The sequence below is a fragment of the Emys orbicularis genome, chromosome 2, assembly GCF_028017835.1.
Source record: "Emys orbicularis isolate rEmyOrb1 chromosome 2, rEmyOrb1.hap1, whole genome shotgun sequence".
Classification (NCBI taxonomy): Eukaryota; Metazoa; Chordata; order Testudines; family Emydidae; genus Emys; species Emys orbicularis.
Window position 1 is genome coordinate 238,057,090 of NC_088684.1, and position 24,670 is coordinate 238,081,759.

General features: G+C 45.6%; 1 protein-coding gene across 1 annotated transcript in view; it reads right to left on the reverse strand.

The window, feature by feature from the left end:
- LOC135873817 (ATP-dependent translocase ABCB1-like) overlaps positions 1-24,045 on the reverse strand; it is a 108,614-nt gene extending 84,569 nt beyond the window's left edge. Inside the window, 1 exon segment of the mRNA XM_065398431.1 lies at positions 24,008-24,045. Within this exon segment, the coding sequence (XP_065254503.1) occupies positions 24,008-24,045 (38 nt within the window).
- Between the last annotated feature and the right edge of the window lie 625 nt (positions 24,046-24,670).

A 24,670-nucleotide genomic window follows, 5' to 3' on the forward strand; every position in this document is an offset into this window, starting at 1 on the left:
GGGGAAGAAGGCAGAGGGCTCCTGCATTGCCTCCTTCCAGGCACCACCCCCCACAGCTCCCATTGGCCGGGAACATGGAACCGCGGCCAATGGGAGTTTTGTGGGAAGTACCTAGAGCAAGAGCAGTGCACGCACGGAATCCTGAGCCTTCCCCCTCCCCCAGGGGCTGCAGGGATATGGTTCCAGCTGCTTCCTGGAACGGAGCAGCATGGAGCCGGGGACCAGGGCAGGCAGGCAGGGAGCCTGCCCTGGCCCTGGTGTGCGCCGCTGCCACCCCGGAGCCACTCTAGGTAAGCGGCGCCGGGCTGGAGCTCACACCCTGCACCCCTCCTGCACCCCAACTCCCTGCCCTGAGCCCCCGACACATCCCACACCCCAACTCCCTGCCCTGAGCCCCCTGCCACATCCCACACCCCTCCTGCACCCGAACCCCCTGCCCTGAGCCCCTTGCCACATCCCACACCCCTCCTGCACCCCAAGCCCCTTCCCTGAGCCCCCTGCTGTATCCCGCACCCCTCCTGCACTCCCTGCCCTGAGCCACCTGCCGCACCCCTCACCCTCTTGCACCCCACCCACCAACACCCTGCCCTGAGACCCCTGCTGCTCCCTGCACATCACCTGCACCTCAACTCCCTGCCCTGAGCCCCCGCTGCACCCTGCACCCTTTCTTCACCCCCTGTACGCAGCGCTGGGGTGGGGACTTCAGGGAAGGGGTTGGAATGGGGCAGGTAAGAGGTGGGGCAGGGGCAGGGCCTAATGGAAGGGGTGGAGTGGGGGCAGGGCCAGAGGCAGCGAGGGCGGGGGTGTCAGTGATGCGGCCCTCGGTTCAATGCACTAGTCCTCATGTGGACCTCGTGGTCATTTGAGTTTGAGACCCCTAGTCTAGGTATACTTGGTCCTTTCTTTGCACAGGAGATCAGCCTAGATGACCTCTCAAGGTCCTTTCCAGCCCTACATTTTATGATCCTATATGACACAAATCCTACAATGGGAAAGTGTAAACAGGAAATTAAAATGGAACTCTATATGAAACCTTAAGTATGTTATTTGCTACTGTATCTTCAAAAAATAATTTGTTAGAGAGAATAAATGATAAAGAGAGAAATGGTCTGTTTGTGTTTGCTGTGTCCACATTTGCCCATTGGAAGATCTCTGTATGGTTTTCAGGAACTCAGAAGTCAACCAGAATTTATTTTAATTTGAAAGACTAATTATTTCCAAAACAATGCAATGAAGAGAGGGTGAAAATTGTACACTGTATAGAGAGGTATATTTCTACACCTCAATAAAAATAATGCTATACCCCAGAAGACTCTTTCAACTAGTCTCCATTGATTTCCAATTGAGTACCAATAGCTCCAGGGATTTGGAGAGATCAATAGACCTGTTACTCTCTTTCAAATCTCAGGTGACAACTGGAAGCAGCAGTTGGTGATCAGCTGCACAGGCGCCAACATTCTTTGGCACCAGTGGGTGCTCGCGCCCACCCCGCCCCCAGCCCCGCCCTGACTCCGCCCCCTCCCTAACGGACCCCTCCCCAAATCCCCACCCTGGCCCTGCCTCTTCCCTGAGTGGGCTGTGTTCCTCCTCCTCCCCCCTCCCTCCCAACGCTTGCTGCGCGAAACAGCTGTTTCGCGGCTCAAGTGCTGGGAGGGAGCGGGGAGAAGTAGGACGAGGCAGCGCGCTCAGGGGAGGAGGCAGAGGTGAGCTGGTGTGTGGGGGGCGGGTCTGGGAGCTGCCGGTGGGTGCAGAGCACCCACCAATTTTTCCCCGTGGGTGCTCCAGCCCTGGAGCAACCACGGAGTCAGCGCCTATGATCACCTGTGACTACTAGAGACTATGGATGGTTTAGTGACTAGGAACTCTACCTGGAACTTAGAAGACCTGGGTTCAAGTCCCTGCTCTGTTACAGACTTCCTGTGTGATCTTGGGCAAGGCACTTGGCCTATCTGTGTCGCAGGTCCCCACTTATAAAATGCAGATAACACTGGTCTACAATTTTTGAGAAGTCGTCTGCTTCAGAAATAAAATGTGCTATTTATTATGTATTTTGATATGCTGAATTCAAATATGACAATTAAAACAACTGATTGGCTACTGTTTCTAAGATATTTAAGTTTTTACATTTTATGTCTATGTATATTGTGTAGATAGTAGAGTTTTAATCATAAATTGTAAACCTAGGTCTTTTCATGTGTTTATGGTTGCTTTACATGATAATATTTCACCTGTCCTGTTTATGTAACAGTTTACAAATCAGCAAAAGGGTTATATAAATAAAATATATTATGAAACAAAAGGTAAAAAATTATTATGTACATAGTTTAGTCCTATTCAGTGTCTACTCGGCGCTTCTTGGCTTGTCTCTTGTATTCATTAAATGGAGCATCTCTTGTCACTTCCAGCAATAGTCTGCAAGCATTGATGGGCTCCATTTGCCCTGATAGCGTTTCTCCATTGTTGCAATGTCCTGCTGAAATCGCTCGCCGTGCTCGTTGCTCACTGCTCCGCAGTTCGGTGGAAAAAAATCTAGATGAGAGTGCAAAAAATGTATCTTTAGTGACATGTTGCAACCAAGGCTTTTGTATGCCTTGAGGTGGTTTTCCACCAACAACCTGTAGTTGTCTGCCTTGTTGTTTCCGAGAAAATTTATTGCCACTAACTGGAAGGCTTTCCATGCTGTCTTTTCCTTGCCACGCAGTGCATGGTCAAATGCATCATCTCAAAGAAGTTCACGAATCGGAGGACCAACAAAGACACCTTCCTTTATCTTAGCTTCACTTAACCTTGGAAATTTTCCACGGAAGTACTTGAAAGCTGCTTGTGTTTTGTCAATGGCCTTGACAAAGTTCTTCATCAGACCCAGCTTGGTGTGTAAGGGTGGTAACAAAATCTTCCTTGATTCAACAAGTGGTGGATGCTGAACACTTTTCCTCCCAGGCTCCAATGACTGTCGGAGTGGCCAAACTTTCTTGATGTAGTGGGAATATCTTGCACGACTATCCCATTCACAGAGGAAACAGCAGTACTTTGTGTATCCAGTCTGCAGACCAAGCAAGAGAGCAACAACCTTCAAATCGCCACAAAGCTGCCACTGATGTTGGTCATAGTTTATGCACCTCAAAAGTTGTTTCATGTTGTCATAGGTTTCCTTCATATGGACTGCATGACCAACTGGAATTGATGGCAAAACATTGCCATTATGCAGTAAAACAGCTTTAAGACTCATCTTCAATGAATCAATGAACAGTCTCCACTCATCTGGATCGTGAACGATGTTGAGGGCTGCCATCACACCATCGATGTTGTTGCAGGCTACAAGATCACCTTCCATGAAGAAGAATGGGACAAGATCCTTTTGACGGTCACGGAACATGGAAACCCTAACATCACCTGCCAGGATATTCCACTGCTGTAGTCTGGAGCCCAACAGCTCTGCCTTACTCTTGGGTAGTTCCAAATCCCTGACAAGGTCATTCAGTTCACCTTGTGCTATGAGGTGTGGTTCAGAGGAGGAGGATGGGAGAAAATGTGGGTCCTGTGACATTGATGGTTCAGGACCAGAAGTTTCATTCTCTTCCTCATCTGACTCAAGTGAGAATGATTCTGGTGCATCAGGAACCAGCAGTCCTTCTCCGTGGGGTCCTGGGCATATAGCTGATGGAATGTTTGGATAATGCACAGTCCACTTTTTCTTCTTTGACACACCTTTCCCAACTGGAGGCACCATGCAGAAGTAACAATTGCTGGTATGATCTGTTGGCTCTCTCCAAATCATTGGCACTGCAAAAGGCATAGATTTCCTTTTCCTGTTCAACCACTGGCGAAGATTTGTTGCACAAGTCTTGCAGCAGATGTGTGGGGCCCACCTCTTGTCCTGATCTCCAATTTTGCAGCCAAAATAAAGGTGATAGGCTTTCTTAACCATAGTGGTTATACTGCACTTTTGTGATGCTAAAGTCACTTCACCACAAACATAGGAGAAGTTATCTGCACTGTTCACACAAGTACGAGGCATCTCTGCTCACTTTGTCTAAACAGAAATGTGTTCCTTTGCAAAAATCAAACACTGACAAATAAGAGAGCACGACACTAGGATTTCTAGAGCTGATATAGGGCAATTTGTTCAGCAGAGTGATGTTAGCTTCGTTATGATTGCATCATCCATGACTTCTAGGAATAACATGATGCAATTCATATCATGTATGACGCAATACCAGCTTCAGATTGCATCATTCATTGTTTTGCCTAAAAAGCAAGTACTGTCCAAACGCAGTCATAGATTTATTCATAGATCTAGTCAAAGATGTATTTTAGTCATTTCTGGTTTAAATTGAGATCCCTTCCCTTTATAACTCACTTATCCTCCGCCATTCCCAAGTCAACGGTCGTATATACTGACCCAATAGCATATCTTGAAAACTAGAGCCAATCAACAATTTTAAGCATCATTTTTGTTCTCAGTGACCCAGAATTAGTAAAGTTTGACTACATTTATTTCAGAAGCATTTTGGCTGTAGAGCAGTGAATAACACTTCGCTACCTCACAGAGGTTGTGACGCTAAGCACTGCAGTATTTACACACTGATGGAATAACCTTTGAACAAAGTATGTCTTGTGAGATATCATTTGAAAACTAATTAATCCTGATCATTAACATTCTTGTGTGATGTATGTATGCAATGTGTATTAAGAGTCATGAATATATGCTGGAATTATGATTAAAGTGTGTGTAAACCAGGTATGTCAGGGGAGTTCACAGCAAGACAGCAGAGGGAGGAGATGGCAGGAAACAGAACAATTTGCATTTCAGCAAACACAATGGAGGGAAGAAAGAGCATGTACCTCCATGTTGCTTTCCTCACAACTTGAACAAACTTCACTTTGGGGGGTAACCTTCAGAAGAATCCATTTTAAAAGTTTACTGGTGTATAAACATAGGCGGTTGAACCTCAAGTAATAAGCAATTGCATCAATGGCTTGTATACAATATTACTGTATTATAAGAGTGTATAGACCAAGGTCTTTTCTGAAAGCTAATGACACACTAGCGATAATATCATTATGAAATGCGTGTATTACCACTATCTGAGGACATATGGATACTTAATGATGTTATGTTTTAAATTCTGCAGGCAAACAGGGAGAAACAGTTTCCCTCCCATACAGGAGAAGAGGCAACTATTTACCTGTCTCCTGTGTAAATTAAGCATGCTGGAATCAAAACAATGGAAACTCCAGTTACATACAGGGGCTGGGAAGCCCATAGGAAGCAAAGAACAACATGAGGTCATCCTGCCTCTTGAAACAAAGTCATTGAACTTTGGAAGGTATGAGCATAGACAGAAGGCTTCTTTGGCATCCATCACTAGACACACAAGGGAACCGAGCTCTTGCAAGCTAAGGGAGATGGGTCCTTCATCCAAGGGTGGGGAGGGGGTGAAGTCTTTGGAACTGAATATAGATGAGAAACCTGCTTTGGTAAAGATATTTCAGCCTAAGAAGACAAGGAAAGCCAGCACCTTGTACTTTTGTGGAAGGTCCTGACTGAAGGAATGTCAGCCATGGCTGGGAAGAAGAATGAGAAACCATCTTGAACAAAGCCTGTAACTTGCTAGATTAAGGTTTAGACTTTTAGAAGCATGTTTTCACTTTGATTTGCTGGTAACCATTTCTAACTTTATTCCTTTTAGTCGGCATCACTTAACCTATGTCCTATTGTTAATAAAATTTGTTCTATTTTTATTATAAACCAACTCCATGGTGTGTTAACTGGAGTAAGTACACCCTTCCCTTTAAAGTTACTAGGCTGTGATATGCTTTTGGGTCTTTAGAGGAAGAAATGGACCTTTTTATTTCTCTGAACTCTCCAGGAGAGGTCTGGATAATAGAGAACACACTAATTTGGGAAAATTCAGGACCAGGAGTGTGTTGCGGTCATCTTTCTGGTTGTAACCAAGGCTGCTGGGAGTCTGAGTGGGGCTGTGGTGTAGTAGATAGGGTGCTGCGATCAGAGCTGCTGAGTTAGGGTTGCCTAGTGCACAGACACTTCTGGGTGTGACCTGCACGCTTGTAGGCTGGTTGTGAGCATCCCAAGATGGGATCTAAGTAGTAAAGCATTGTAAGGTACCCAGGGTTGTAGACCCATGGTGACAACCTCTCTCTGGTCAGCACAGCACCCCCAGATTCCATCTCAGAGGTGTTGTGAAGATAAATACATTAAAGTTTGTGAAGCAATCAGCTACTGTGGTAATGTGGGTCCTGTAAGTATCTTAGACTAGATAGACTATTGTGATTAATAATGTAAAATAACTTGCCTCTACGGCTACTTTGTACTTCCCTGTTTGTCTATTTAGTCATCTGGTGTATATTGTCAGACTGCGCTCTCTGGGGCAAGGCCTCTCTGTGTTATTTGTTAGTACAATGGAGCCCTCATCCCTCTCGGAGGTCCATAGTCTTTACCATATAAAAATAGTAAATAATAACAGGAACCAATTAAAATTTTTCTAGTAGGTCATTGGACTACAGGAGTCTATACACGGCTCATTTGATGGGGTTAATTTAGCCTCGGCTCTCCAGTGAGATAGCAATACTTTTTGGATGGGGAAACTGAAGCTCAGAGATTAATGGCTTGCCAAGGAAGTCAGTGGCGGAAAATGAAATTGAACGTAGATCTCCTGTTTATCAGTCCTGCAGTCACAAGGCTATCTGTCCTTCCTGCCATTCATATCAGTAAGCATTTGGTATATTATGCCTGGAATAGACAGTGAGAGATTGGGGTGTGAGGCTCCTCCCATTATAAGGTCCTGCCTTGTACATGTTCCTATTAAAGTCAATGGCAATTTGAGGTATGCAGGGAATGCATATTTGGGATGATAAAGATGCACAGTTTGACCACTGTATAATGTGAGCTTTGCTATTAAATCTCACAAGATCTCTGGTTAGTGTTACACTTCCCCAAAATGTTACAGTTAAAATTAAGATGTTGAAACTGTTCATAACCCAGGCCCAGTGGAACTGAACTGAAAGGAGGCGACATCATGCTTTCCACCCCATGAACTGCCATGTATAGACTCCAGTAGTTCAATGACCTACTAGACTGAGATGGAGATGATTGGAGATGCTAAGAAAAAGAGAAACTTCCTTATTGTTCTTAGCTTTTGGATTTTGTGAGCATTACACAACATAGCAGTAGGCCCTTCCTCACCTTCACTCAGCTTTTTTTTTTTTTTAAATGTCTCCCTAATATTGACTTTATATGACATGCAGCACCGTTTTTCAGTGTCCTTTTGGTGCGTCATATATACTGACCTCGGCTTTATCAAAACTACCTTATCTTACCAACCACTTCCAGAAATCAAAAGCACTATCTGAATTTCTCTCAAATGTTGCCTTGAATATTTATAGGTTCATGTTAAATATTTTCAGCAGATAAAAAACCCATCCACTGGGAATGGGTGGGCTGAAGAACCCACCTTTCTTAGCTTGCAAGAGCTCAGTTCCCTTGTGTGTCTAGTGATGGATGCCAAAGATGGTTTCTGTGTATGCTCATATCTTCCAAAGTTCAATGGGAAGGGGGATAGCTCAGTGGTTTGAGCATTGGCCTGCTAAACCCAGGGTTGTGGGCTCAATCCTTGAGGGGACCCTTTAGAGATCCAAGGCAAAAATCTGTCTGGGGATTGGTCCTGCTTTGAGCAGGGGGTTGGACTAGATGACCTCCTGAGGTCCCTTCCAACCTGGATATTCTATGATTCTATGAACCTATACCTGGAGGTAATGCAGGAGAACAGAGATTGCATGGGGAAGTGGCTGGCCTCTGTACTCAGAATAAACATCCACAGAACAAAGGTTTGGCTATATGGATAAGAGGACAGCTTTATAATAGTGCAGAGGGTGATATAGCAAACCAGGAGCACAAGATCATTAACACCTGGTGAATAAGGTAGAGGTTGATTCTCATTGCTGAGTAAAGTAACAAAGTTGGAGAATCTATACATTCTATTAGATCTTTTGTGTGTGGACATATACTAATAGAAAATATAACATGAGCCCTCCTTACACCATCTTGAACTTCTTGTTATTACTTAGTTTACAAATCAGGGTATTTCTCTTCCCTACTGGCAGCATCCTAACATTTTTACTAACTGATGTAATTTCATCCAAACAATTTCTATAATTTCATGATAAGGGCCAACACCATGTGCTAGGCATTTTAGAAATTTAGCCTGAGAAATTGATCTGGGCAATTTCCAGTGGAGGAATGTGGAAACCTTAAGGGGTGGGGAAACCAAGATTTTTTTATTTCAAATGGTCTGATTTCTTAAACAAAAACCCTCCAAAATAACCGGAATTCTGGCTTTTCCACCTAATCAAAACCAGAATCTATTTTCTAAGCAAAACACGAACATTTCTGGACATTCAAAATTTATTTCAGACTGTAAAATCAGTTGGCATGGAAATTGGAACATTGCTAACCTCTCAGATTTCCCTGTGAAAATATCTCTTTTGTGGAAAAAAATTAAGTTTCTGTCTCACAAAATGACCTAGAACAAAATAATATGAATTTTACACAAGAACCCTCATATCTTTCTTTAGTATCTAGTTGCTATAAGGACAAGGTTTATTATTTGTAAATCTGCTTTATCAAAGTCTCTCTCCACTCCTCTCCCTGAAGCACTGATGCCCAGAAATGGTGGATCCGGGATACCTCCACTGAACCTTTGTCTCCTACTCTTCTAATTTGCTGTTTCCTATTGTCACTCCAATCTATCTGCCAAAGTTTCCATCTGCTTTGGAAGTACAGCACTTGGAATTTTTTCCCATTGATGTGATATTTCAGTGAGACTTTTCCAAGTGACATTAAGTTCCTTTCCCAAAATGTCTAAGTGTCTTGTGTCTGTTTCTTGAAGTTTCCAGGGTCTACCCTAGCAGCGCTATCTAACCACTTGACTATTAAAACACCTCCAAAGTGATGAGATTTCTAGACAGTAAGTGCTGCTGGCTAAGTTAAACAAGACCAGAAAGATCAAGGATTGATACATTTAGTTTCCTTCATTTTAAAAATTACTTTTGATAAGCACAGAGACTTCATCAGTTCCTTTTCAGACAACACATTTTTCTCTTCAGACATCCAAGATTCAATATTTTTTTTAAAAGTATATATTTCATTGCTAAAAAGAAAATGGACAAGTTTTCTGACTTGAATTCAAGAACTCCACTTCATCCACTGGAGTTACAATCCAATCCAATATCTTATCAATAAATTTCATCCTTAACATAGTGCCACCACACACACCTCAATTCCCCTGGTACATAATAATCATAGAATCATAGGAATGGAAGGGACCTCCAGAGGTCATTTAGTCCAGTCCCCTGCACTCATGACAGGACTAAGTATTATCTAGACCATCCCTGACAGGTGTTTGTCTAACCTGCTCTTAAAAATCTCCGCTGAGGGAGACTCCACAACCTCCCCAGGCAATTTATTCTAGTGCTTAACTACCTGACAGGAAGTTTTTCCTAATGTCCAACCTAAATTGCCCTTGTGCAATTTAAGCCCATTTCTTCTTGTCCTATCCTGAGGTTAAGGAGAACAATTTTCCTCCCTTCTTGTAACAACCTTTTATGTACTTGAAAACTGTTATGTCCCTCCCCCCGCCCATTCTTTTCTTCTCCAGATTAAACAAACCCAGTTTTTTCAATCTTCCCTCATAAGTCATATTTTCTAGACCTTTAATCATTTTTGTTGCTCTTCTCTGGACTTTCTCCAATTTGTCCACATCTTTCCTGAAAAGAATACTTTCCTGGATACAAGACTCCAGTTCCTAATCAGCATGGAGTAGAGCGGAAGAGTTACTTCTCGTGTCTTGCTTACAACACTCCTACTAGTACAACCCAGAATTATGTTTGCTTTTTTTGCACCAGTGTTACACTGTTGGCTCCTATTTAGCTTGCAATTCACTATGACCCCCATCATCTCTTTCCACAGTACTCCTTCTGAGGCAGCAGTTTCCGATTTTGTATGTGTACAATTGTTCCTTCCTAAGTGGAGTACTTTGCACTTATAGATTCAAGGACTGGAAAGGACCTCGAGAGGTCATCGAGTCCAGTCCCCTGCCCGCATGGCAGGACCAAATACTGTCTAGACCATCCCTGATAGCCATTTATCTAACCTACTCTTAAATATCTCCAGAGGTGGAGATTCCACAACCTCCCTAGGCAATTTATTCCAGTGTTTAACCACCCTGACAGTTAGGAACTTTTTCCTAATGTCCACCCTAGACGTCCCTTGATGCAGTTTAAGCCCATTGCTTCTTGTTCTATCCTTAGAGGCTAAGGTGAACAAGTTTTCTCCCTCCTCCTTATGACACCCTTTTAGATACCTGAAAACTGCTATCATGTCCCCTCTCAGTTCTCTTTTCCAAACTAAACAAACCCAATTCTTTCAGCCTTCCTTCATAGGTCATGTTCTCAAGACCTTTAATCATTCTTGTTGCTCTTCTCTGGATCCTTTCCAATTTCTTCACATCTTTCTTGAAATGCGGTGCCCAGAACTGGACACAATACTCCAGCTGAGGCCTAACCAGAGCAGAGTAGAGCGGAAGAATGACTTCTCGTGTCTTGCTTATAACACACCCCAGAATCATGTTTGCTTTTTTTGCAACAGCACACTGTTGACTCATATTTAGCTTGTGATCCACTATAACCCCTAGATCCCTTTCTGCCGTACTCCTTCCTAGACAGTCTCTTCCCATTCTGTATGTGTGAAACTGATTTTTTCTTCTTAAGTGGAGCACTTTGCATTTGTCTTTGTTAAACTTCATCCTGTTTACCTCAGACCATTTCTCCAATTTGTCCAGATCATTTTGAATTATGACCCTGTCCTCCAAAGCAGTTGCAATCCCTCCCAGTTTGGTATCATCCACAAACATAATAAGTGTACTTTCTATGCCAATATCTAAGTCGTTAATGAAGATATTGAACAGAGCCGGTCCCAGAACAGACCCCTGCGGAACCCCACTTGTTATACCTTTCCAGCAGGATTGGGAACCATTAATAACTACTCTCTGAGTACGGTTATCCAGCCAGTTATGCACCCATCTTATAGTAGCCCCATCTAAATTATATTTACCTAGTTTATTGGTAAGAGTATCATGCGAGACTGTATCAAATGCCTTACTCAAGTCTAGGTATACCACATCCACCGCTTCTCCCTTATCCACAAGGCTCGTTATCCTATCAAAGAAAGCTATCAGATTGGTTTGACATGATTTGTTCTTTACAAATCCATGCTGGCTATTCCCTATCACCTTACCACCTTCCAAGTGTTTGGAGATTATTTCCTTAATTACTTGCTCCATTATCTTCCCTGGCACAGAAGTTAAAAACAACTCAGGAAACTACAGACCAGTTAGTTTATTCCCCTTTTTATAGATGGGCACTATATTTGCCCTTTTCCAGTCTTCTGGAATCTCTCCCGTCTCCCATGATTTTCCACAGATAATAGCTAGAGGCTCAGATACCTCCTCTATTAGCTCCTTGAGTATTCTAGGATGCATTTCATCAGGCCCTGGTGACTTGCAGGCATCTAACTTTTCTAAGTGATTTTTAACTTGTTCTTTTTTTATTTTATCTGCTAAACCTACCCCCTTCCCATTAGCATTCACTATGTTAGGCATTCCTTCAGACTTCTCCGTGAAGACCGAAACAAAGGAGTCATTAAGCATCTCTGCCATTTCCAAGTTGCCTGTTACTGTTTCTCCCTCTTCACTAAGCAGTGGGCCTACCCTGTCTTTGGTCTTCCTCTTGCTTCAGATGTATTGATAAAAGGTCTTCTTGTTTCCCTTTATTCTTGTAGCTAGTTTGAGCTCATTTTGTGCCTTTGCCTTTCTAATCTTGCCCCTGCATTCCTGTGTTGTTTGCCTATATTCATCCTTTGTAATCTGTCCTAGTTATCATTTTTTATATGACTCCTTTTTATTTTTTAGATCATGCAAGATCTCGTGGTTAAGCCAAGGTGGTCTTTTGCCACATTTTCTATCTTTCCTAACCAACGGAATAGCTTGCTTTTGGGCCCTTAATAGTGTCCCTTTGAAAAACTGCCAACTCTCCTCAGTTGTTTTCCCCCTCAGTCTTTATTCCCATGGGACCTTACCTATCAGCTCTCTGAGCTTACCAAAATCCGCCTTCCTGAAATCCATGGTCTCTATTTTGCTGTTCTCCATTCTACCCTTCCTTAGAATTGCAAACTCTATGATTTTATGATCACTTTCACCCAAGCTGCCTTCTACTTTCAAATTCTCAATGAGTTCCTCCCTATTTGTTAAAATCAAGTCTAGAACAGCTTCCCCCCTAGTAGCTTTTTCAACCTTCTGAAATAAAAAGTTGTCTGCAATGCAGTCCAAGAATTTGTTGGATAGTCTGTGCCCCGCTGTGTTATTTTCCCAACATATATCCGGATAGTTGAAGTCCCCCATCACCACTAAATCTTGGGCTTTGGATGATTTTGTTAGTTGTTTAAAAAAAGCCTCATCCACCTCTTCCACCTGGTTAGGTGGCCTGTAGTAGACTCCTAGCATGACATCACCCTTGTTTTTTACCCCTTTTAGCCTAACCCAGAGACTCTCAACACTTCCGTCTCCTATGTCATCTCTACCTCAGTCCAAGTGTGTACATTTTTAATATATAAGGCAACACCTCCTCCCTTTTTCCCCGTCTATCCTTCCTGAGCAAGCTGTACCCATCCACACCAACATTCCAATCATGTGTATTATCCCACCAAGTTTCAGTGATGCCAACAATGTCATAGTTGTATTTATTAGCACTTCCAGTTCTTCCTGCTTATTACCCATACTTCTCGCATTTGTATATAGGCATCTAAGATACTGGTTTGATCTTTCCTCCCAGTTTTGTCCTGACCCTCCTTTCTCTCTGCCAATATAGCCCACGCTCCCTCTCGTTTCTGACCCATCTCCCAGGTCTCCATGTTCCCCACTTACCTGTGGGCTTTGCTCACCTGTCCCCGTCAAACCTAGTTTAAAGCCCTCCTCACTAGGTTAGCCAGTCTGTGTCCAAATAGGGTCTTTCCCCTCCTCGAAAGGTGAACGCCATCTCTGCCTAGCAGTCCTTCCTTGAATAGCATCCCGTGGTCTAGGAAGCCAAAGCCCTCCTGGCAACACCATCTTCGCAACCAGGCATTCACCTCCATGATGCACCTGTCTCTGCCCGGGCCCCTACCTTTGACAGGAAGAATCGAAGAGAATACCACCTGCACTCCAAACTCCTTCACCCGTACTCCCAGAGCCCTGTAGTCACTCTTGATCCGCTCAGTGTCACACCACGCAGTATCATTTGTGCCCACATGGATGAGTAGCATGGGGTAGTAGTCAGAGGGCTGGATAATCCTCGACAATGCCTCCGTAACATTTCGGATACGGGCTCCCAGCAGGCAGCATACATCCCAAGATGAAATGTCAGGGCGACAGATGGGCGCCTCTGTCCCCCTCAGTAGAGAGTCTCCGACCACCACTACCCTACGTTTCCTATTCGCAGTGGTGGCAGCAGACCTCCCAGCCTTAGGGGTACGAGGCTTCTTCTCCTTTACTGTAGGGGGTGATTCCTTCTTTCCTGTATCAAGAAGAGCATAACAGTTACCTATTACCATGGCGGGAGGGTTCGGAGCAGGGGTGGGGCACTGTCTTCTGCCAGAAGTAACCAGCTGCCAGTGTCCACCCTGAGCCATCTCCTCCTCCACCAGTGGTGTATCAGCAGTCCTGTGTACTGGGACAGCTACCTCAGCTGTCTCCACATGGACACTGTCCAGGAATTGCTCGTGGATTCGGATGCTCCTCAACCTAGCCACCTCCTCCTGTAGCTCTCCCACCTGCTGCCTGAGAGATTCCACCAGCAGGCACCTTTCACATTGGATGGTCCCCCCAGCCTGGATATGAGTAAGGGGAAATTGCAAGTTACAGTCTCTGCAAAACCACACCAGGATCTGGGTAGAAGCATCCATGCTCAGGCGCACTGTCTGGCTACAGGCGCAGGTGGAGGAGACAGAAGCAGTACTGGCACAGGTGTTGTGGGTCTTCCTAACCATCGTAAGCCTCCCTCTGTCAAACTCCTGTCTGCAGCCCCCTGTCCGCTGAAAGGGTTGTTTAAGCAAGAAGTTTTGAATGTAGTTGGTTTATAGGTTTTAAGGGGAATAAAGGGACAACAGATAGAACCAGCAAGGGACCCTCGCCCCCTTCCCACTCCCCTTCCAAACTCCCTTGCGAAACTCCCTGTTAACAGCCCCTGTTTGCAAAAGCTCCCTGGTCGCTTGTGCGCTGCTTTATAAAGCCCTGGCCTGTATGAATGCCCTGCCCACTGATTAAGGCTCAGCCACTTACCAGAGGCTTCTAGCTTTCAAACCTTCCTTTGAAGCTCACAGCTTCCAACTGCCAGCCACAGCACACGGTCCTTCAAACAGCCAAACAAACAAACAGACTGTCATAACTATAAAGGGAAGGGTAACAGCTCTCCTGTGTATAGTACTATAAAATCCCTCCTGGCCAGAGACTCCTAAATCCTTTTACCTGTAAAGGGTTAAGAAGCTCGGGTAACCTGGCTGACACCTGACCCAAAGGACCAATAAGGGGACAAGATACTTTCAAATCTTGGGGGGCGGGGGGGGAGGCTTTTGTTTAAGGGGTTGTTCGCTCTTGGGACTGAGAGGGACCAGACATCAATCCAGGTTCTCCCCATCTTTCTAAACAAGTCTCTCATATTTCAAACTTGTAAGTAAAAAGGCAGGCAAGGCGTCTTAGTTTTACTTTGTTTTCTCAACTTGTAAATGTACCTTTTACTAGAGTGTTTATCTTTGTTTGCTGTACTTTGAACCTAAGACAGAGGGGGGTCCTCTGAGCTCTTTAAGTCTGATTACCCTGTAAAGTTATTTTCCATACTGATTTTACAGAGATGATTTTACCTTTTTCTTTAATTAAAAGCCTTCTTTTTAAGAACCTGATTGATTTCTCCTTGTTTTAAGATCCAAGGGGGTTTGGATCTGTATTCACCAGGAGTTGGTGAGAAGTTTCTAAAAGCTTCCCAGGGAAGGGAATGGTGGCAGCGGACCAGAACTAAGCTGGTAGTTAAGCTTAGAAGTCCTCATGCAGGCCCCCACACTTGTACCCTAAAGTTCAAAGTGGGGATACAGCCTTGACACAGACTGACAAACACAAGCTCAGCACACAGCAAGTAATCCCCAAACACAAACAAACACACGCTACAGACAGTCACTTACCCCAAAAAGGTGCTGTATTGCTCCTCCTTCACCTGGAGAACTCCCTTGTCCTTATTGAATTTCATCCTATTTCAGACCATTTCTCCAGTTTGTCCAGATAATTTTGAATTATAATCCTCTCCTCCAAAGCACTTGCAACCCCTCCCAGCTTGGTATCATCCGCAAACTTTATAAGTGTACTCTCTATGCCATTATCTAAATCATTGATGAAGCTATTGAACAGAACCAGACTCAGAACTGATCACTGCAGGACCCCACTCATTATGCCCTTCCAGCTTCACTGTGAACCACTGATGATTACTCTCTGGGAACAATTTTGCAACCAGTTATGCACCCACCTTATAGTAGCTCCATCTAGGTCATGCAAGACAGTATCAAAACACTAAAGTCAAGGTATACCACATCTACCGCTTACCCCCTATCCACAAGACTTCTTACCCTGTGTGACAAAGTTCCTCCTCTATCTTGGTGGGTCCTGTGCTTATTGGCGGATTTTCTTGCTTCAGAGATTCACCATGTGGATTGGGGAACAGGCCAGAGACCTTCCCCTGTGGAAGAACCCACAGTCCAGGTCAATTGGGAGGTTTGGGGGGAACCCGGGCCCGCCCTCTACTCCGGGTTCCAGCCCAGGGCCCTGTGGAATGCAGCTGTCTATAGTGCCTCCTGTAACAGCTGCATGACAGCTACAACTCCCTGGGCTACTTCCCCATGGCCTCCTCCAAACACCTTCCTTATTCTCACCACAGGACCTTCCTCCTGGTGTCTGATAACGCTTGTGCTCCTTAGTCCTCCAGCAGCACACACTGTCACTGTCAGCTCCTTGCACCTCTTGCTCCCAGCTCCTCACACTCGCACCACAAACTGAAGTGAGCTCCTTTTGAAACCCAGGTGCCCTGATTAGCCTGCCTTAATTGATTCTAGCAGCTTCTTAATTAGCTCCAGGTGTCCTAATTAGCCTGCCTGCCTTAACTGGTTCTAGCAGGTTCCAGATTACTCTAGTGCAGCCCCTTCTCTGGTCACTCAGGGAACAGAAAACTACTCATCCAGTGACCAGTATATTTGCCCTCTACCAGACTCCTGTACCCCACTGGTCTGGGTCTGTCACACCTGTCAAAGAAATCTATTTAGTTGGTTTGACACAATTTGTCCTTGACAAATCCATGCTGACTGGTACATATCACCCTTTATCTTCTAGGTGTTTGCAAATTGATTGCTTAATTATTTGCTCTATCATCTTTCTGGATACTGAAGTTAAGTGGACTGGTCTGTAATTCCCCGGGCTGTCCTTATTTCTTTATTTATAGATTGCACTATATTTGCCCTTTTCCAGTCCTCTAGAATCTCTTCCATCTTCCACGACTTTTCAAAGATAATCGCGAATGTCTCTGATATCTCCTCAGTCAGCTCCTTGAGTATTCTAGGGTGTATTTCATCAGGGCCTTGTGACTTGAAGACATCTAACTTGTCTCAGTAATTTTTAACTTTTTCTCTCCCTATTTTAGCCTCTGATCCTACTTCATTTTCACTGGCATTCACTGTGTTAGATGTCCCATCGTTACTAACCTTTTTGGTGAAAACCGAAACAGAAAGTCATTTAGCACTACTGCCATTTCCACATTTTTTGTTACTGTTTTCCCCTCCTAACGGAGTAATGGGCCTATCCTATCCTTGGTCTTCCTCTTGCTTCTAATATGTAATAATGTATAATATTTCCTTTTCAATTTTGGGTGACTCAGGAATGTGAAAATAATTAACTATTGGCCTTCTACCCCATGCAATCAATTTTAGATTCCTACAGCATGGATTAATGAAGGGCCAATTCTCAACAAGGTATTGCCCATGTTAGGTCCATTATTATTGGTAGGGGACATTCTTGGAGCAAAGGGAGCTATACAGCTGATATACTCATTGCTTAAGTGCTGTCATCTGAATTTAGCAGTCAGCATTTTGTGACTAGGCTTCAACTTTCCCCACCCCCATAGGCGCCAACTTTTCCCAGTGCTGGTGGGTGCTCGGCCCCCCTCCTTGCCCCCGGCCCCACCCCAACTCCACGCCTGCCCTGCCTCCTCCCGTCCCTGCCCCACCCCCATTCCAACCCCTTCCCCAAAGTTCCTGCCCTAACTCTGCCCCCTCCCTGCCCCTATTGGACCTCTTCCCCAAATCCCTGTCCTGGCCCCGCTTCTTCCCTGAGCGCACCGTATTCCTCCTCCTCCCGCCTCCCTCTCAGCGCTTGACGCCACGAAACAGCTGTTTTGCGGTGGCAAGCGCTGAGAGCTATGGGGAGAAGCGGGGAAGGCGCGCTCAGGGGAGGAGGCGGAGGCAAAGGAGGAGGCGAGCTGGGGCGGATGGGTGGGGCAGGGAGCTGCCAGTGGGTGCAGAGCACCCACCAATTTTTCCCTTTGGGTGCTCCAGACACAGAGCACCCATGGAGTCGGCACCTATGGATGGAGTATGTGATGAGAAGAGACATTATGATTGACTTATTAATGTGAGAGAGTTTTCTCAGTTATCCTCTTACCACAAAAGGAAACCAAAGTAAACTTCATCTTTAAAATGTATGCAGATTCTGCAAAACCTTTGGATTCAACTCCTATTGTACTCAATGGTACTTCCTTATGCAGAAGATTTGCAGGATAGGGTCTATAAAAGGGTATTTCTTATTTGTTTTATCATGTAGAGAATCTTTAAATACTGACAGCATGTACCATTTGGGGCTTTTGAAGACACAGAGGTGCACAATGAGTCTGCTTGATGTTAAAACACAAGGGCTTCAAGGAAACCTTACTGCACCACTGAGTACTGCAGTGTTATACTAACCAAAAAATGGGAGCTTCTGGGATGTTAAAAGAAAATGCAGAATGAACACTAGCCCTGTTTATGAACACGACTAGAAAAAGTAGAAAAATGCAGGTAGAGAGAGAATCATGTTCCCAACTGATTTTAGATACAGAACAGGCCCCAATTCAGACCTACCATCAAAGCAGCCACACAGGGCCGTCTTTAGGCATACACAAAATACGCAGCTGCGTAGGGCACCTGAAAATTTGGGGCACCACTGGGTCTGAGTGTCTCCCCCTCCCCCTCCACCCCTCCAGCTTTCCTATCCCTATTCTGACCCTTCCTGCAGGCTCCCACAGCTGGCTGCTGCAGCCTGGTCACTCTTATTCTGGAGGGGATCTAGTAAGTTAAAAGTGAAAAAGCCTCCAGCCTGCCAGACCTATTAGCACAACACTGAAACTGATAAAGAGCCTTTCAAAGGGTAATGAAGCCATTTAACAGGCATTTGCCAACCCCCAGGTATATACTGTCAGTTTCTGAATTTACTAACAAAAACAGTTGTGCATTACTGTAATATTTACTCAGAACATGTTAATCTACAGGACCTTAGTTTAAAATTTGCTTTCAAAATATTTCATTAGTGAGTTGGTGAAGATTATAAAAATCACATCTCTAAAAAATCCTTGCATAGATTTTTAGATGCACAATCATCTTTAGCCTTAAATGTTTGGATCTTCAGACATAGTTTTTTAAATAAACCCTTCAAAAGGCCACCCTTATCTAAAATACACATTTTAATTTTAATTACTATAGTAAAAAAAAACCCCTTGCTTTCAAAGTCCTCCCTGTCCATCCCTTTTTCCCTTCACCAACCCCCCCCGCCCCCACACCCACACACCCAGTTGAAGAGAGCCCTTAAAGGGACAACACCCCTTTCCTTTCAGATAGCTGGACAAAGTTTCCCTTTCCTTCCTTCTGACTATCTGATGAAGTAGTTTTAAGAGAACCCTCCAGCAAAATCAGTACCTTAGTAAAATATCAAATCCTTCGTTATGGCTAAAATCTTTGGAAACTTATTTTTTAAAGTTGGTGAAATTTCATAAACATGTCTATTGTTAGGGAGATCACACAAAGTAAATTAGTGTTCCCTTTTTCTAAAAGCAATAAACATTCTTATGAACACACTAAACCTCTGTGACTGATTAATTTAAAATAATGTCTTTATGGAGTTGAATATATAATAATCTGGAATGATTACTTTATGAAGGCTTAAGAGTACATTTAAAATATAAAATCAGTTTAGAAATACTGATTAAGAAAATGTAAAGCAGAGAAGAGCTGCATCATGTATTCCATAATATTTAATGTTGTATTCAGGAAGACAGCTGACTCACCCTTACTACAAAGTTTTTGCAAATAAATGTCTGACAAATTTCAGGGCATATCAAAAAACCTGTGACTGACATTTTTTATTCCCAAGTTTAGTGCTTTTAATTAGGTACCTTCTGCATGTCCATTCTGCGTAAGGGAGAGAGTACCGGGGTCTCTGCAGGGAACTGACTCCCCGCCACCCTGAGGTGGGCTGGGCATCTCGCTGTCCTTTGATGCCTCATCCACCCCCGCACCGGGCTATGAGCCCAGGCTGACATCAGGCATAAGGGCACTGGTTTAATAATACTGCGTAGGGCTCCATAAATCCTAAGGATGGCCCTGCATCCACAACACAAAAATGAGAGTGAAGAAATCTCAGCACTTGTCTACATGACACCACAGTCTGGTCTATGGGAATGTAAATTGTAGAGAACTCTAAAGTGTTCCCCATATTGTGACCTGCAACTATGTCCCCCACCGCCCAGAGTGGACCAGGGTGAAGAGAGGAATGCTAAACCACTTTTTGTTTTTTAGCCCTGCAACGACTGAGGGTGGGCATACCTTTAATTATAAAATTATTAACATGAAATACCAACAGTGCCGGGCAGAGCAAACATGAAATACCAAGGGCAGAACAGTTGGTGCGCTCAATATTTCATTGTATGAAAACAGACCTCCAATCCACTTTCTAAAGCATAAGAGTCTAATATTGTTGTTAGAGAAGGGATGTCTGTTGAAAACCTTTACTGTCTCTATATCATACCAGCAAACCAACAAAAGGTTACACCTTGTATAGCATATGAAAGGTTATTTACTATAAGATTACACATGTTTTTAATGCTCTGTAGTTTCTTTGCTTAGCCCTTCCTATTTTCTGTCAAGCTATAGGCTATCAACACAGGAGGAGGAGAATCATCAATCAGTTTTAGAAATACTTATATAAAACTTCTTGAAGTAGATCAAGCAAGCCATTATGGATGAGTTATGTCAGGTCAGTTGTGAATGATGTAAACACTTTCTATGACTACCTTAATGTAAATTTGTTTGTCTAGTAGCGTTGCCTCCCTCCCTGATTATCGTAATGAGAAACAAGGAGTGCATTAGGTACAGTAATTGAGACTGAAATATTTCTAGATAAACAAACACTAAAAAGAACTTGGGGAGCTGGATTCCCCCCCCCCATTTTTTTTCCTAATCACTTTAACTTAATTGGAACTGGAAAGGGAATTTTAGCTGCATCCACCATATTATTTTTTATTAAACATAATACTGAAGACTTGCTAAACTACCCCCTTGTTTCAAAAAGCTGACTTATAAATCCTATTAGCTAATGGACTGTTAGACCCAAGTGACTAACATGGAAAACATAATGAGAAATGGAACTACAATACTAAAAAGGACAAAAAGTGATGTTACTGTGACATCAAATGGTGAGCAAAAATGAAGTAACATCAGATAGGCACAGCTCTAGCAAGGAAATGAAAATGAAATATTCCAACAAAGAGTAAGTGTCATCTTCAAATAGTCATGCTGTAGAGGAGCAGACTCACCCCTGTGGCACCTCCTGCTGGTGACTTCTGGGAATTAGCACAATCCAGCCTCCAGAGCACCCTCTGCAGGCCAATGGCCCCCATGTCCCTCCCAGACCCCAGTACCTTTGTATCTGGGGTGCTGCCCCCTGGCAGTACACCCCTCAGTACTAGGGTCTCCCCTCCCTGGGGAACCCCCACCCACTATCCCTCCCTCACCTCAGAATAAGGCCACTGCCAGTCACCAACTAGCCCCCACTCCTTGGGGCTGACTGCAGTATAGGCCACTCATCACAGGCAAGGAGGGTTTGGACCTGCTGCCTTGACCTAGCCCTGGGCTGCCCTTTGCAACCCCCAGTACCCCCTTGGCCTTCTACTAGGCCACAGCCTGGGGCTTTCCAGGCTGGAGCCCCCCAGCCCTGCTCCACCCAGGTACTCCATCTCAAGCTTGCTACAGCCAGACCCTTCTCCCTCTGAAGGCAAAGAGAGACTACTGAGCGCCTGGCTCCCAGCCTCTTTATACAGGCCAGCTGAAGCCTGATTGGGGCGTGGCCCAGCTGCAGCCACTTCCCCCAATCAGCCAGTGTTTTTAGAGCTGCAGCCCTCTGCCAGGACTGTGTTAAGCCCTTCTCGGCAAAAGTGGGTAGCCATCCCTCTACAGAGTGTGCTTAGTGGCCTCTGGCTGCCCTGCTGGCTGGAGCTCCTTTTCCCTTCCTTTCCTGGACTGCTGCTGCTGACTGGAGTGTTCCCTCTTTGGACTGCTGTTGCTGCCACTGCTGCTGAGCGTGGGGCCTTGCCGGCCAGCCCCCCCTCCCCACCACCTCTGGAGGGAGAAGTCAGGATCCTGTCTTCACCACCATTGCTACCACCTGTGAGGGGTCCTTCCTGCCTGGATGTCAAGGTTGCTGGAGCTGCTGCTGCAGTTGCATTTGTCCTGGGGAGCTGCTGGAGCCTGGAGGAGGAAGAGGACTAAGTAGACCATCGGCTGCTGGGGGAGCGCACAGGACTCTGGAGACCACTGTGGAGGGGGCCATTCAGGACTGAGTAATTTTCAAACTGTGCTCTAGGGGTGGGGGTCTAGACTGTGTCTGTGGGGACACAGGGGGTGTGGCGTGGAGCCTGACCCCTGGTCCATGTGTGTCCCCCCCCCCTGTGATGATGCGGTTTTGGCGGGACCCAACTGAGAGTGCCAATTCAGGACAAATTGCTAAAAACAGGGCAATCACAGCCCAAGGCTGGGGTTTTTCCACCTCTAAGGCAAACCAAACCAGCCAGACTAAGAGGACTTCGGTCTCACCCCACTGGCTAACCACAAGTCTCACAAGCAATTCCCTCAGACACTCCAGTTTCCCAGTATCAGCACCACTGCCACTCGTTATGGGGACAAATGGTTATGAAAACCAATACCCCAGAAAAAGAAGAAAGGTTCTCCTGATCCCATAGGACCAAGCTCCAGACCCAGGTCAATATACAAATCAGATCTTGCCCACAAATCATGCTGTTGCCAATCCTTTAGAATCTAAAATCTAAAGGTTTATTTAGAAAAGAAAAAAGGTAGAGATGAGAGCTAGAATTGGTTAAATGGAATCAATTACATACAGTAATGGCAAAGTTCTTGGTTCAGGCTTGCAGCAGCAATAGAATAAACTGCAGGTTCAAATCAAGTCTCTGGAACATCCCCAGGTGGGATGGGTCCTCAGTCCTTTGTTCAGAGCTTCAGTTGTAGCAAAGTGCCTCCAGAGATAAGAAGCAGGATTGAAGACAAAATGGAGATGAGGCATCAGCCTTATATAGTCTTTTCCAGGTGTAAGAACACCTCTTTGTTCTTACTGTGGAAAATTACAGCAAAATGGAGTCTGGAGTCACATGGGCCAGTCCCTGCATACTTTGCTGAGTCTGAAGGCATATTTGCCTTTTCTCAATGAGTCCATTGTATAGCTGATGGTTCTTAACGGGCCATCAAGCAGGCTAGGCAGAGCTAACACCAGTTTGTCTGGGATGTCACCCAGAAGCATAGCATAAATTTGCAATACAGACAGCATAGAGCCAATATTCATAACTTCAACTATAAAACTGATACACACATATAGACAGTATAATCATAACCAGTAAACCATAACCTTGTCTTAGACACCCCATTTGACCCCCTTTATACAAGATTTGGGTGCCACTACAGACCTTGGTTGCAACAATGATCTATATGGTCCCAGATTATATCAATAATGTCATACCCCCAACGCAAAATTGATGCAGGAAGGGATGACACAAACATCACTGACTGCATCCCAAGAGCTCCCCATCTTTGGGTCTGTCTCACTACAGCTAGTATTGGGTTAGAAGTCATACCAGTGTATAACAAAAATGGTTATCAAAGTCATGTTCAATAACATGATTGAACCTCTTTACAAACTAAAGGTAAGACTTAGTTAGAACAATAGTGGATTGGATCTGCTCTTGCAGCAGGATTCCTGTATGTCTCACGTGATCTTGCCAAGAGCTAAAGAAAACAGCTACTTTATCTATACAAGTTCTGGCAAATATTTGGAACCCAATTAACATCAAGTTAATGTAGATATTAAGGTTGTTTATAGTACAGGAATCTTGGCATTTAGCCATGAAAGCAATATGGTAGTGTGCGGCAGCGGCGGGCGACGGGGTGACCTCCGCTGCTGCCACGTCCTTCGCCCCCTCCGATTCTGGGGGAGCCGCCCCAGCCGGCAGGAAAGGCCAGGGCAAAAAGAAAGGAAAGAGCCCCGCTACGAAGACTGGGCCCTCCATGGCAGGGGCTGCGCCCACTGCCGCGGCCACGCCACCGGCCGCGGCATCCCTTCCCGCTGCTCCCTCCACCAGCTCTGTGGGTGCCCCTCCCCCGGCCCCCAGGGCGTATGCCCAGGTGGTGGCGGCCCCCCCACCTGCTGGTACGCCCTCTCGTCCATCCACCTCCTCTGCTTCCATCTATAGTGGCCTGGGCCCCTTCCCCACCTTGACTAGGAAGCATGGTGTCCGTTGCCTCCTGGTGCCCGCCTCGCCCCATGTGGAGACCTACGTGTGGGCGTTGGCGAGGGTGGTGGGGCGCACGGCCATCGTGGCGGCCTCCAAAATGTATGGCAAGGTTGTCTTCTTCCTTGCCTCGGTGGCCACCACCCAGGAGGCGGTAGAGAAGGGCCTGGCGGTGGGGGGCGTGTTCGTCCCCCTGGAGCCGCTGGAGGATCTGGATGTCCGTGTGGTCCGCACCTCCGTTTCTCCCCAATGTCATCCTGCTGCCCGCCCTTTCTACCCTGGGGAAACCAATTTCCATCGTCAGCCCTCTCTCGCTGGACTGCAAAGACCCCGCCCTCCGTCACGTCCTCTCGTTCCGCCGGGAACTGCCGCTGGCGGCACGTGGCGGAGAGGCGCTCGAGGGGTCTTTCCTGGTCCCCTATCAGGGGGCCCATTACCAGGTGCACTACTCCACGGGGGAGGCCCGGTGCTACCTCTGCTGGGCGATAGGGCACGTCCGGAGGGACTGCCCCTTGGCCCGGCACGGAGGAGTGTCCGAGACCCCCCAGCCCCGGCAGGGCGCCAGCCCCACCATTGCTGGCATCCCTGGTTGCCCGGTACCCGAAGCCGCCCCTCTTCCTTCTTGGACCACCATTGCTCCCGCTCGGGCCCAAGGGGTACCTCCCCCAGCATACCCAGACGAGCGGGAGAGCCCCGCCTCTGCTACGTG